This window comes from Triticum aestivum, chromosome 5A, assembly GCF_018294505.1.
Source record: "Triticum aestivum cultivar Chinese Spring chromosome 5A, IWGSC CS RefSeq v2.1, whole genome shotgun sequence".
In the NCBI taxonomy this organism is placed as follows: Eukaryota; Viridiplantae; Streptophyta; class Magnoliopsida; order Poales; family Poaceae; genus Triticum; species Triticum aestivum.
In genome coordinates, this window is record NC_057806.1 from 452,525,836 (window position 1) to 452,539,113 (window position 13,278).

Genomic DNA, 13,278 nt, shown 5'->3' on the forward strand with positions numbered 1-13,278 from the left:
CATAAAAGGATACTTGAATAAGAATTTTTCAATGAAAGACATCGGTGAAGCTATTTATATATTGGGCATCAAGAACTATAGAGATAGATCAAGACGCTTAATTGGACTTTCACAAAGCACATACCTTGATAAAGTTTTGAGAAGTTCAAAATGGATCAAGCAAAGAAATGGGTTCTTGCCTGTGTTACAAGGTGTGATATTGAGTCAGACTCAATGCTCGACCACTGCAGAAGATAGAGAGAAAATGAAAGTCATTCCCTATGCTTCAGCCATAGGTTCTATCATGTATGCAATGTTGTGTACCAGACCTGATGTGTGCCTTGATATTAGTTTAGCGGGGAGGTACCAAAGTAATCCAGGAGTGGATCACTGGACAGCGGTCAAGAACATCCTGAAATACCTGAAAAGGACTAAGGATATGTTTCTCGTTTATGGAGGTGACAAAGAGCTCGTCGTAAACAGTTGCATTGATGCAAGCTTTGACACTGATCTGGATGACTCTAAGTCACAAACCGGATACGTATTTTTATTGAATGGTGGAGCTGTCAGTTGGTGCAGTTCCAAGCAGAGCGTCATGGAGGGATCTACGTGCGAAGCTGAGTACGTAGCTGCTTCGGAAGCAACAAATGAAGGAGTCTGGATGAAGGAGTTCATATCCGATCTAGGTGTAATCCCTAGTGCATCGGGTCCAATGAAAATCTTTTGTGACAATACTGGTGCAATTGCCTTGGCAAAGAAATCCAGATTTCACAAGAGAACCAAGCACATCAAGAGACGCTTCAATTCCATATGCGATCAAGTCAAGGAGGGAGACATGGATATTTGCAAGATACATACGGATCTGAATGTTGCAAACCCATTGACTAAGCCTCTCTCATAAGCAAAACATGATCAACACCAAGACTCCATGGGTGTTAGAATCATTACTATGTAAACTAGATTATTGACTCTAGTGCAAGTGGGAGACTGAAGGAAATATGCCCTAGAGGCAATAATAAAGTTTTTATTTATGTTTTCTTATATCATGATAAATGTTTATTATTCATGCTATAATTGTATTAACCGGAAACTTAGTACATGTGTGAATACGTAGACAAACAGAGTGTCACTAGTATGCCTCTACTTGACTAGCTCGTTAATCAAAGATGGTTAAGTTTCCTAACTATAGACATGAGTTGTCATTTGATGAACGGGATCACATCATTAGAGAATGATGTGATTGACTTGACCCATCTGTTAGCTTAGCACTATGATCGTTTAGTTTATTGTTATTACTTTCTTCATGACTTATACATGTTCCTATGACTATGAGATTATGCAACTCCCGAATACAGGAGGAACACTTAGTGTGCTATCAAACATCACAACGTAACTGGGTGACTATAAAGATGCTCTACAGGTGTCTCAAATGGTGTTTGTTGAGTTGGCATAGATCAATATTAGGGTTTGTCACTCCGTGTATCGGAGAGGTATCTGTGGGCCCTCTCGGTAATGCACATCACTGTAAGCCTTGCAAGCAATGTGACTAATGAGTTAGTTGCGGGATGATGCATTACGGAACGAGTAAAGAGACTTGCCAGTAACGAGATTGAACTAGGTATTGAGATACCGATGATCGAATCTCGGGCAAATAACATACTGATGACAAAGGGAACAACATATGTTGTTATGCGGTTTGACCGATAAAGATCTTCGTAGAATATGTGCGAGCCAATATGAGCATCCAGGTTCCGCTATTGGTTATTGACCGGAGATGAGTCTCGGTCATGTCTACATAGTTCTTGAACTCGTAGGGTCCACACGCTTAACGTCCGATGACGATCGGTATTATGAGTTTATGTGTTTTAATGTACCAAAGGTAGTTCGGAGTCCCGGATGTGATCACGGACATGACGAGGAGTCTCTGAAATGGTCGACACATAAAGATTGATATATTGGACGGTGTTATTCGAACACCGGATGAGTTCCGGTGTCACCAGATAAATATCGGAATGCCGGGGGTTATCAGACCCCCCCCCCGGGGGGGGGCTAATGGGCCAACATGAGCCTTGTGAGAGAGAGAGGAGAGGGCCCTAGGGTTGCCCCCCTTGAGGAGTACGAATTGGACTAGGAGGGGGCGGCACCCCCTCCCTTTCCTTCTCCCTCTCCTTCCTTCTCCCTCTCTTCCCTTGTTGGAAACCTACTAGGAATAGGATTCCTATTCCTAGTAGGAATCCTACTTGGGGGCACGCCCCATGAGGGTCGGCTGGCCTCTCCCCTTGCTCCTTTATATACGGGGGTAGGGGGCACCCTAGAACACACAAGTTGACAGTTGTCTTAGCCGTGTGCGGTGTCCCCCTCCACAGATTTCCACCTCGGTCATATCATTGTAGTGCTTAGGCGAAGCCCTGCGTCGGTAACTTCATCATCACCATCATCACGCCATCGTGCTGACGAAGCTCTCCCTCGGCCTCAACTGGATCAAGAGTACGAGGGACGTCACCGAGCTGAACGTGTGCAGATCACGGAGGTGTCGTGCGTTCGGTACTTGATCGGTTGGATTGCGAAGACGTTCGACTACATCAACCGCGTTACTTAACGCTTCCGCTTTCGGTCTACGAGAGTACGTGGACACACTCTCCCCTCTCGTTGCTATGCATCTCCTAGATAGATCTTGCGTGATCGTAGGATTTTTTTTTTAAAATACTGCATTCCCCAATAGTATTGCAAGCAAGCATTTTCCTGAGTTGAGAACCAAGATTTATCGAACTAGTAGAAACTATCGGTCTTCGGTTAACGGTTAATACATGCACTGTGACATCCCAAGAATTTCCAATTTTGGAATGTGAATAATTAAATATGGTTAGCCCCACTGCTTGATCATTGCTAGTGTTGACCAGGAGTTGTTTGAACTGATTAATATTTGAAGCTCAAATTAATTTTGGAATTATTTACAACCCTAAAATCTTTTTTAGGGATTTTTATAGTGCCAAAATTTGAGCTACAAAATGTGTGTGGTTTTCTATTTAATATTTTGGGTTGGAAAATAATTACTCTAAATCTCAAATATTAATTGAAACCTTAAATTAAATATTGGAAATATTTGAACCCTAAATCACTTCAGGGAATATATATAATGTCCCAAAATAGGGTTGTAAATATGATTTAATATTTTAGGCTGGAAATATAATCCTATAGTCCTAAATGTTATTTGAACTTTTCTGGAATTTTTCAACAAAATATTGGGATTGAATTTGACTTCTAAATAAATTTCAAATTCAAAAGGTGTGTGTCTAGTCTATGTGCCCTGTCGAGAATGGCAGGGACGCTATTGGCCAACCTGTAAAGGTGCGTGTCGCAGGGCCAAACTATATCTTCGCGTTTAACACTTAACAGGCATTGCTTGTTTTGTTTTTCCTTCTTTTCTGTGTTTTTTGTCAGTTTTACTAGTTTTTCTTTATGTTTTTTCATCTTTATTTTCCTGTTTGTTTTTCCTTTTTTTCTTCACTTTATTTTATTTTTTCTTCACGTTTTAATTTATTATTATTTATTCAAATTCATGAACATTGAAGAAAAACTATGAACATTTTTTTAGAATTCATGGGCATTTTTTAGAATTGATGAATGTTTTTAAGTTAACATATGTTTTTTTTGCGGGTGAACATACATTTTAAAGTCTGAACTTTTTAAAATTTCTGAACATTGTTTGAAATCCACACACATTTTTAAATTTTGTGTTTTTTAATTCACAACATTTTTAAAATCCAATATTTTTAAAGTAGGTGATTTTTTATTTAATAAGCTTCTTTAAGTAGCTGATTTTTTCTGAGCTAGCAGTGAAGCGAGCGGAGGGGGGGAGAGGACTAAGCTAGTGAACAAAATAAGGAGTCATGTTGAGCGAGGCAGAGCATCATAGCCGGCCCATGTGAGTGTTGTAGTATCCATAATTTTAATGTGGAGTAAAAGCTCACAAAGGGCTCACACAATCACCACCAGTAGACACTGAGACCAAAACGTGCAAGGACACGACAACCATGTAGGTAACAACATCACTCTTCTCTTAGAACAAATATCATCTCCAACAGCAGACCATCACGATATATGAATGACAAAGCACCGACATAACCTAATTAAAACCCAAGCCAGCATAGATAAACCAAAATGAAACAATCATCCACAATCATTTGTTGTGTGTGTGGGGGGGGGGGGGGGGTGTTAATCCCACAAGTTAAGAATGACGCGCGTTAGTACTATCAGCTTGAGGAAACCAACACAAACGCATAAATAGATTGCAGCTAATTATTTAGCTGAGTTTGCTGCACATACACACACAAGAGAAATGCATACAGTCGCTCACACATACATTACCTTCACCCCCTCAACAAAAAAAAAGACATTACCATCACTTCACACAAAAACATATAGGGTACGTTCACTGTATAAACTTGGCTCTACCAGATTCTTTTATGACGATCCTCATCCTGGTGCCGCTGCTTGTGACTCATGGCCTTGGGATTTAGAAGATTTTCTAGGGGTCGAATTTGGTAGATGGACGGCTAGATCAGGCTCTGATGCAGACTGGCCTGTCGAAGACCCAGCTGAACCTTGCGAACTCGGCCTCTTTTGCGGCTTTGATCGCACGGTCGTGGGCCAGCTCCTCCACCCGCCGGATCTTGCGCGGCAGCCCGCACACGTACTCCTGCGCGCGCCGCCCCTCGCTGGACAACTGCCCCCCGCCGAGGTCCGCCACCTTCCACCTCCGCACGAAGTGCTCCACCATGTCGCCGTAGTCCCTTGCTGTGTACACCCCGGTGCGCTGCGCCACCGCCGAGAAGTGCTCGAACAGGTCGGCGTCGCGGCCGTCGGTCATGAGCTGGCCGGGCATGGTGATCTTGTCCCGCAGCACGGCGGCCAGCGCCCGCACCATTCCGTCCGGGTCGAGCTCGAAGATCTTGGCGGCCACCTTGGTGTAGGCCGTCTCGTGGCGCTTCTCGTCGGCGGCGACGACGCCGCAGATCTTAGCGAGGCAGCGGTCGCCGTGGCGCGCAGCTTGCTTGGCGGTGTGGGCGTGGGAGATGAAGGTTGCGCGCTCCTGGAAGGAACCATAGACGGCATTGTGGTAGGGGCTGGACGGCCTGAGCATCTGCATGCCATTGCGGAGGAGGTGGTGGACGGTCCGCTCGATCTGGCGCATGTCGACGCGGCCGGAGAGGTAGAGGTAGCCGTTGAGGAGGTCGCCGTGGCGGTTCTCCTCGGCCGTCCATCCGCGGATCCAGCGCGCCCAGGGGAGGTCGCTGCAGCCTGTGTCGTCGCGGTAGCCCGGCACCCGGTTGCCCATGCACATGTACGTCGGCAGCGCCTCCTCCGTTACCATGTTGCCCACCAGGCAGACCAGCACGTCATCCGGAACGCCGGAGGCTTGGGCCTGCAGCTCCTCCGTCGTCATCATCATCGACGGCTGCTGCTCGTCGGAGAGGCCAGCTGCAGAGAGGGAAAAGCAGGGGAGCAGGTCGCTGGGCTGCCACGCGTCGTCCACCGGGGTGAGCAGCGGCAGCAGCTGTTCCTCCACCCAGCCGCTCAGGCTCAGACCCCGCACCACCTCCGCCTCCGCCTGCTCTTGCGACGCCATCCCCATCACCGTGCCCTCGAAATTAGCTGTCGCGGTGACCTTGCAGGCCCACCTCCCAGCTCTCGCCGCAGCCCGGCTCCTACACCTGCATGCACAAACGATTCCACTTCACCCGCTTGCCGAATCAAATCGCACACCTAGTTGGATGCTCGTCACATCGCGTGCATATTTGCGTGGGGAAGAGAGCTTTCGTACTTACCAGGTTGGATGCGCCTGTGCCGGCATGGCGAGGCCGTGAGGGAAAGGCTTGAGCATGCTCATCTTCTCAGTGCTGCAAAGGTAGAAGCTTCCCTGACGATGCTGTATTGCAGGCAACGTGATGAGCCCCGGCATATTTGCTTTGTATATATGCATGCACCTACCTATGTTGGTTGGAGGTGAAATGGAAACGGGAGCAGCATGCACGTGCCGACAGGGTACGTAATTTGACTAAGAGGCCTCAAAGCTTGCCGTCGAGCACTAGCTACATGACCAGTGAGGAAATCTAAATTCATATCTGACCTTATAAATGAGAGTTTTAACGTGAATTTTAAAGCTTCGGTTTGAACAGACAATTGATGGAGGAGTGTCCATTCTATAATATGCTGATGACACTATTCTTTTCATGAAACATGACATGGCTAAGGCACGTAATATGAAACTGATCCTATGTCTATTCGAACAATTGTCTGGCTTAAAGATCAATTTCCATAAGGGCGAGGTGTTCTGTTTTGGGAAGGCCAAAGACGAGGAACATACTTACAGACAATTGTTTGGATGCAAATTAGATGCTTTACCATTCAGTTACTTGGGTATTCCAATTCATCACCGTAAATTATCTAATAAAGAATGGAAATGTATTGAAGAACGAATTGAAAAAAAACTCAGCTGCTGGAAGGGCAAGTTGATGTCATATGGGGGTCGATTAGTTCTGATCAACTCAGTACTAACTAGTATGCCCATGTTTTTACTTTCGTTCTTTGAAATTCCGAAAGGGGTCCGAAAGCGACTTGATTTCTTTAGATCTCGATTCTTTTGGCAGTCTGATGAGGCCAAGAGAAAATACCGTCTCGCGCGATGGGATATCCTTTGTCGACCTAAAGACCAAGGGGGTCTCGGTATTGAGAACTTGGAAACTAAGAATAAATGTCTAATGAGCAAATGGTTGTACAGGTTAGGGACAGAGCCAGAGGGTATGTGGTCTCAAATCCTGCGCAATAAGTATTTCCACTCGAAAACGCTAGCCCAAACTACCATCCGACAAACTGATTCACCGTTCTGGAAGGGACTTATGAGAACGAAGGATCTGTTCTTTCGTAGGGTCAAATTCTTGGTTGGCAACGGGATGTCAACTCGATTGGGAGGATACATGGTTAGGAGAGACACCTTTGGCCTTACAATATCCTACCCTTTACAATATTGTGCAACGCAAGGAAGATTACGTAGGTATCGTCCTTCAAACTATTCCCTTGAATATCCAGTTCAGACGTGCGTTAGTGGGTGCGAGATGGACAGCCTGGGTGCACTTGGTTCGGAGATTGATTGAAGTTCGACTCTCCAACGTGCCGGACTCTACACAATGGAAGTTAACTAAAAATGGGATATTTACGGTGAAATCCTTTTATACGGATTTGATTAATTCTGGCCCCCTCTCACAGTCACTTCATATATGGAAGATTAAAGTTTCTTTGTGGATTAAAATTTTCATGTGGTTTGTCCACAAGCAAGTAATACTCACAAAGGACAACTTACTTAAGAGGCGATGGGTAGGCAACTCACGGTGTTGTTTTTGTGCTCAAGATGAGACAATACAACATTTATTCATTGAATACACACTTGCCAAGTTACTTTGGAGAACGATTCATATAGCTTTTAATATTAATCCCCCAGTAGATATTGTGTCTTTGTTTGGGACGTGGTTAGGTGGGGTTGAACAGATCACGGCAGCTCGTATTCGAATTGGAATATGTGCGTTATTATGGGCTATATGGAACTGCAGAAATGATATGATTTTTAACAGACAATACAACTTAAGTTTTTTGCAGGTTATCTTCAGAGCTACAGCTTGGATCCGTACGTGGTCCTTACTCACTCATATGGACTCCAGGGAGCCTTTGGTTACTGGGTGCAACCAATGGGAGATGGTAGCTCGGGCTATATTCAACTGGCTCGGATGGCGGTCGCATAACATGATAGAGGGCTAGAGAGCTTGTCCTTATTATCACCGTATCGGTTGTTTTTTTGTTAGGCCCTTTATTTTTTTCAGATCTTTGTGTTATGACTTTGCTCCGTCTGCGAGCTGTAAGACCTTTATGATGATACTTTCTGGATTTTTAATAAAAGGACCGCATGCATCATCATGATGTAGAGGCCTGGGGTATACCTCCATTTCCAAAAAAATCAAAGATACCAACTTCCAATTAAATAAATCGTGTGTTCTTTGGTAGCCAACAAGGGGACGATAACTGGTGTTTGCCATCGGAGTGGAACTCCTTGGGCAGTCGAACCCTTCAATTGGTCATGCTTTTCTTGTTTCTCTAGATTTATTAGGCATGTGACAGGATCTCTTGATACTATGCCTAGCCGTGGGATTGTTCTTCTTTTTTACTACCTTGTTTGATCACTCACTAATAGGGATCAGGATGATCCAGGCATGCAAGCATTCAGGGTACCATTTTCACCAGCTCCTTCATCCGTTGATATTCGTTGTCGATGCTCAACTATTTTGTTTCGAAATGGCGTTGACATCATGATGGAGGTGGCATTATGAGAATAAAAGTCCCAGATTTCATTCATCTCCATGTGATGAAGTTGTGTGGAGCTCATAGTGGTTACCACGGTTTCGGGTCTCGAGCTTGGGCGAGCAATTGTTTTGGTGGTCTTTCTACTACTAAACTTTGGCCCTTCTTGGTGCAGGAAGCTTCGTGCTTCCTTTGCCTCTTATTGTGGCTTTTTCTTTGATTTCAATTTGCTAACACATTGAAGATGCATCTACATTCTATGGACTCTGACCCACGGCACGACGGTATTAAGATATGCTCTCTAAGGGCGTCGTTTGGTGACGTCCAACACAAACACCTGACCAGTTGTTGTGGGAGCCCAAGTGGTTGAGTGCAGTGAATCATTTCCTCGTCGTCTAGAGTGGCAAAGGTTTGATGTGATGATATGTTTCTCTGAAGAATCAATAAAGAAGAAAACTTACTTTGCTGATTTTCGAGATTGTCTTTCATTATGAATCAATTACTTGAAATTGTTATTTGTCAGAGTCTATAAGATGAACGGTTTGTTGGGAAAATATATCTTGTTTCCAAGTCGTGCTTGCTAGAAACACTTTTATGTTAATTGTTATCCAAAATAAAATGAAGTTGTTTTAGGCTTTTAGCAACATAGATATTCTATAGTGTAGCGCGGTGAACATTCCTGATGTTCACCTACGACATTCAATTTTCCAAAGTTTATGCTTTGAGTTACATATGTGAAAAAAGATCATGGTTAAACCATTAACCCTTAATTTGATTTTATTTTTAGTATAAAAAACCTAGTTAGTTCTTATCCAACTTTAAATATAATTTTAGGGCAACCTCAAGTTTGAAACTCCAAATAGTTTTGTTTCTCGTCTTCATGACCTGGCACAAAGTGGTTAAAAAAGTACTCTCTCTGTAAACTAATATAAGAGCGTTTAGATTACTACTTTAGTGATCTAAACATTCTTATATTAGTTTACGGAGTATGTTGCTAATTCATCCCATGTGGTCACATGTGTTGTTAACCTGCCCCCGCATGTTGCATGAGACTTGTGATGCGATAAAATACATCCTTAGAGAGCATGTTCGGAAAGAGATAAATGTGGGCATCCATGATCTTTTGAAGTATACATCTCGCAGAGTTTTTTGTAGATTCAGATCACGTGGGTAGATTATCATCGTAGAGAGGAAGTCTTTCAGCAAGAGAAGGCTACAACCTCTCATGACCATGTATCATATGCAAGAAAAAGAAATCTAAAAGAATGGGTAGCACACAAGCTAACATACTTGAATAGTAAACAATTGCACTCATAACAAGGTGACTGGCTATACATAAGTCAAATTTTGGGTAAGTCAGTTTTCTAGGCCATTAGATTAAGATTCAACAATCGTTCTTCTTTCTTCTTCCTCCAAATTTCTTCCTCGTCCAATTGTTCATCCTCCCACAAAATTGACTTACCCGGTTTGCAATTCAGTCAACTTACATATAACTATAGTGCATGACAAGATTGCATTCTACTCTCTCCAATTCCAGAATACTTGAAGTTTAAGATTTGTCGTAAATCAAACATCTTTAAGTTTGATGAAGTCTATTGAAAAATATACTAATGTCTATAACACCATGTTCATCAGATTCATCATAAAATACATGTTCATAAAATTTAAATTTTATGTTGTAGATGTTAATATTTTTCTATATACATGGTCAAATTTGAAGAAGTTTGACTTAGGACAAATCAAAACATCAAGTATTGTGGAACGGAGGGAGTAGACCGTTGGTTGTAGACATGGCACAATTACTGCACATCAATCTAGGATGTTCTTTGTCAGCTCAATGTATGAGGTGCTCGTCACTACTGGGTTTTGGTATTGTAAGAACATTTGGAAATTGAGAATGCCTTACGGTTAAGTTTTATTTGGGTGTCTTCTTAAAAGAGTGCTTTTTTAACTAAAAATAATCTAGCAAAAAGAGAATAGCATGGAGCTTGTTTTGCGCATTTCATAATCAGGAGGAGACTATTCAATACAATTCTTCGGATTGCAAGTTTGCGCATCTAAATTGGCTAGTGATTTGGTTAGCTTTTGATTTACACCCCACGTCATTCTATATCTCATATGTTTGGAAATTGGCTCTATCGGATCACCTAGATATTGCAAGCATAATATTTTGTTGGAATCATAGCACGGTGTTGGTCCATTTGGCTTTGCTCTAATGATGTTGCTTTTGATAGAAAGTAAGTTATCAAACTCTTTTGCAAGCTACGTTCTTATCGATTATTTAGCTGTAGTTATGGTTAACGTTGCAACATCTAGACCAATGAGAGGATTTAAATGCCAGCAGTGGCAAGCTGGAGCAAGTTATTAGGGGATTCTTGTCTCATCATAGGTGATGATTTAGCAATAGACTTTGCAATACTGGAGTTCTTAGTATGTTGATGGTGTGTTGTCTTTTTAATAATCTTAAGACTCGTTAAACTTTGTATGTATGCACCCACGGTGCAAGGCACAAAGATGATCTCCCATTTTCTAAAGTCAATGGTGTGCAACAAATTTTGTATATTATAATGCAGGTAGGCTAACGAATTGCTCGGCTCGTTAGGCTCGTGCTCATTAAAACTCGAATCGTTAGGGTTTGGTAAGCTTAACGAGCAAAAATCTTGCTCCCTAAGCTCGTGCTCATTAAGACTCGAGTCGTTAGGGTTTGGTAAGCTTAATGAGCAGAAATCTTGCTCGGCTCGATTCGTTTGAAGCTCATTAGACTCGAAAACGCTTTTTAATAGGCATTACCCTTTTGGTTTGGCTATGAGGTGTTGTGGTCTGTGGGACGAGATTATGACTATGATTTTTACGAAAGTAGAAGGTGGCCACGGAAGGAGGTGTGATAGTTGCTAGTTTCTATGGACTGGATTGGGTGGAGGCGCCATGAAATGCTAGCACTTGAAATAAAAATACGTGTTATGTTGTATTAACAAACTTAACAAGCTCGTTCGTTAAACTCGTTATGTTTAACGAGTTCAGATCAATGATTGGTTGTGTCCATTAAAAAGTGAGCACATCGACTCTATGTATAATAAAGTGATGAAATCCAACTCTCATGTAGTAAGAAAAAGATTGCAGTATGGCTAACCGTGATAAAATGATGTTGGGACAGATGCGTAGCCAGGATATATCTACGCCCCAGGCCAACATCAATACACCATGCTACATGAAACATTGCTGAATAGTAGCTACTGTAGCTACAATCAACGAAGAAGTTTGATGCCACGCCCGGGCCATGGCCAGTATTGCCCGGGGCCTGGCCTGGCTACGCCCCGAACCCAACGGATCCGGCATTCAAGCCTCAACTTCATGTCCCGGTCCTTCAATAAATTGTCGGCACGTCTACACAAATAATCAGTGGATGTACGTCTTTTATTTAGTGCACCGGAGCGAAGTCGACGGTGGCACGTGGGCATGGTAAGTGTTGCACATGCATCAACGGCATCCATGCTTGGTTGCTAGTCCTTCTGCCGCTCCACTATTAGCCTCCGAGCTAGCAGCGTCGTGTCATCCATATGCATGTTCTCGAGTTAATGTGGTATACGTAGTAGCATGTACTAGCCGACCTGTGAACAATGAATATGCCCTTCAATTCCTCTAGGGACAATTTTCTCTCTACCGTTCTCTTTTCTCTCCGCCATCTTTTTAATGCGGCTCACCAAATCACCGTACATGTTTGGGCCGAACAGCCTTTAGGCCTTCAATGTATATCTTCATTTTAGGCTAGACAGGTCCAGATGTCCGAAATCTCGAAATCACTATTTTCAAAGGTCATTCCCACCTTTTAGATTGCGACAAGCGGCGCACTGTATGTGTGCCCGTTGTCGTCCTGAGAGTTTTTCTTTTTTTCATAAAGTCGTTTATTTAAAATATTTTATCTCTTAAACCATGTGTCCAAATCTTGAACCGGTTTCATCGTTGGGTTTCTCGTGTTGAGATCTTTAAAACTAGATTCCATCTTGATAGGTTTAGACAAACTTTTTTCTGAAAAAGATCGAACAAAAAAACCCAAATAGGAAGCATGTTTTTTTACCTTTCCGAAGAGACACAACTATGCCTCTCACGAAAGCAAATTTGCGCCCTTGTGAGAAGCAAATCTATGCATCTTGCATAAAAATATGTTTTTTTTTACCGAAAGGCATGACCATGTCTTTCGTGGAAACAAATCTGTGACTCCACGAAAAATAAATCTGTGTCTCTCAGGAAAGGGAAAAAACATTTTTTTCTCTTTTCGAGAGACACAACTGTTTCTCTCATGGAAGTAAATTCGTGCATCCACGAGAAATAAATATGTGCCTCTCTTAGAAGGTTTTTGAACCCACATGTGTCGGCCCATATAGAAACTACCGTACAGGATGTGTGAGCGCTTTCTATGGTTAACACCATAACCGCCGCGTCAAGGGCAGAATAGGATTTTGCTTTAGCTCAATTATTATTACTAGGACAACACTCGTGTGTTGCAACGGGGCATGCCTATTCTGTGCAACACCAATCAGTTACAAATAAGAAGTAATTTTGACAACATGACTTATCTCCAAAATAAAATAAAATGCAGTAGTCATAATAGTCTTGCGGTGATGGATAAATGAGGAAACTGACTTTGATTTCCTGCCATAATCGACTTACACTGGCTCCAGATCGACATACAAGGCCCTTGAAACGTGTTGAGTGCATCCGTTGCAACCCGGCCCAACACAGCTATCACTACGAAAGGATGGCACAACTTAGGATTGGGCAACATAAAGCTGGACTTTATCGTTGTTACAAACCAAGACACTTGTTAGTATGAAATCCAGAGAAGATTGTTTTAGAAAAGTAAAAATAATACTGGGTGCCTATCAATTCATAAAAGTATCCAGATGCCTACTAAAATTAAACTGGATCAACAAATCATCTAGCAAAAATCCC

The 13,278-nt window shown here is 42.7% G+C and overlaps 1 protein-coding gene across 1 annotated transcript; it reads right to left on the reverse strand.

Annotated features, from left to right (window-relative positions):
- Nucleotides 1-4,237: 4,237 nt before the first annotated feature.
- On the reverse strand, nucleotides 4,238-6,033 carry LOC123103955 (acyl-[acyl-carrier-protein] desaturase 4, chloroplastic). The gene is made up of 2 exons (XM_044525659.1): nucleotides 5,808-6,033; nucleotides 4,238-5,693 (listed from the first exon to the last, which is right to left on the reverse strand). Exons 1-2 carry the CDS (start codon nucleotides 5,960-5,962, stop codon nucleotides 4,541-4,543), a joined length of 1,308 nt encoding a protein of 435 aa, XP_044381594.1. The 5' UTR covers nucleotides 5,963-6,033; the 3' UTR covers nucleotides 4,238-4,540.
- Between the last annotated feature and the right edge of the window lie 7,245 nt (nucleotides 6,034-13,278).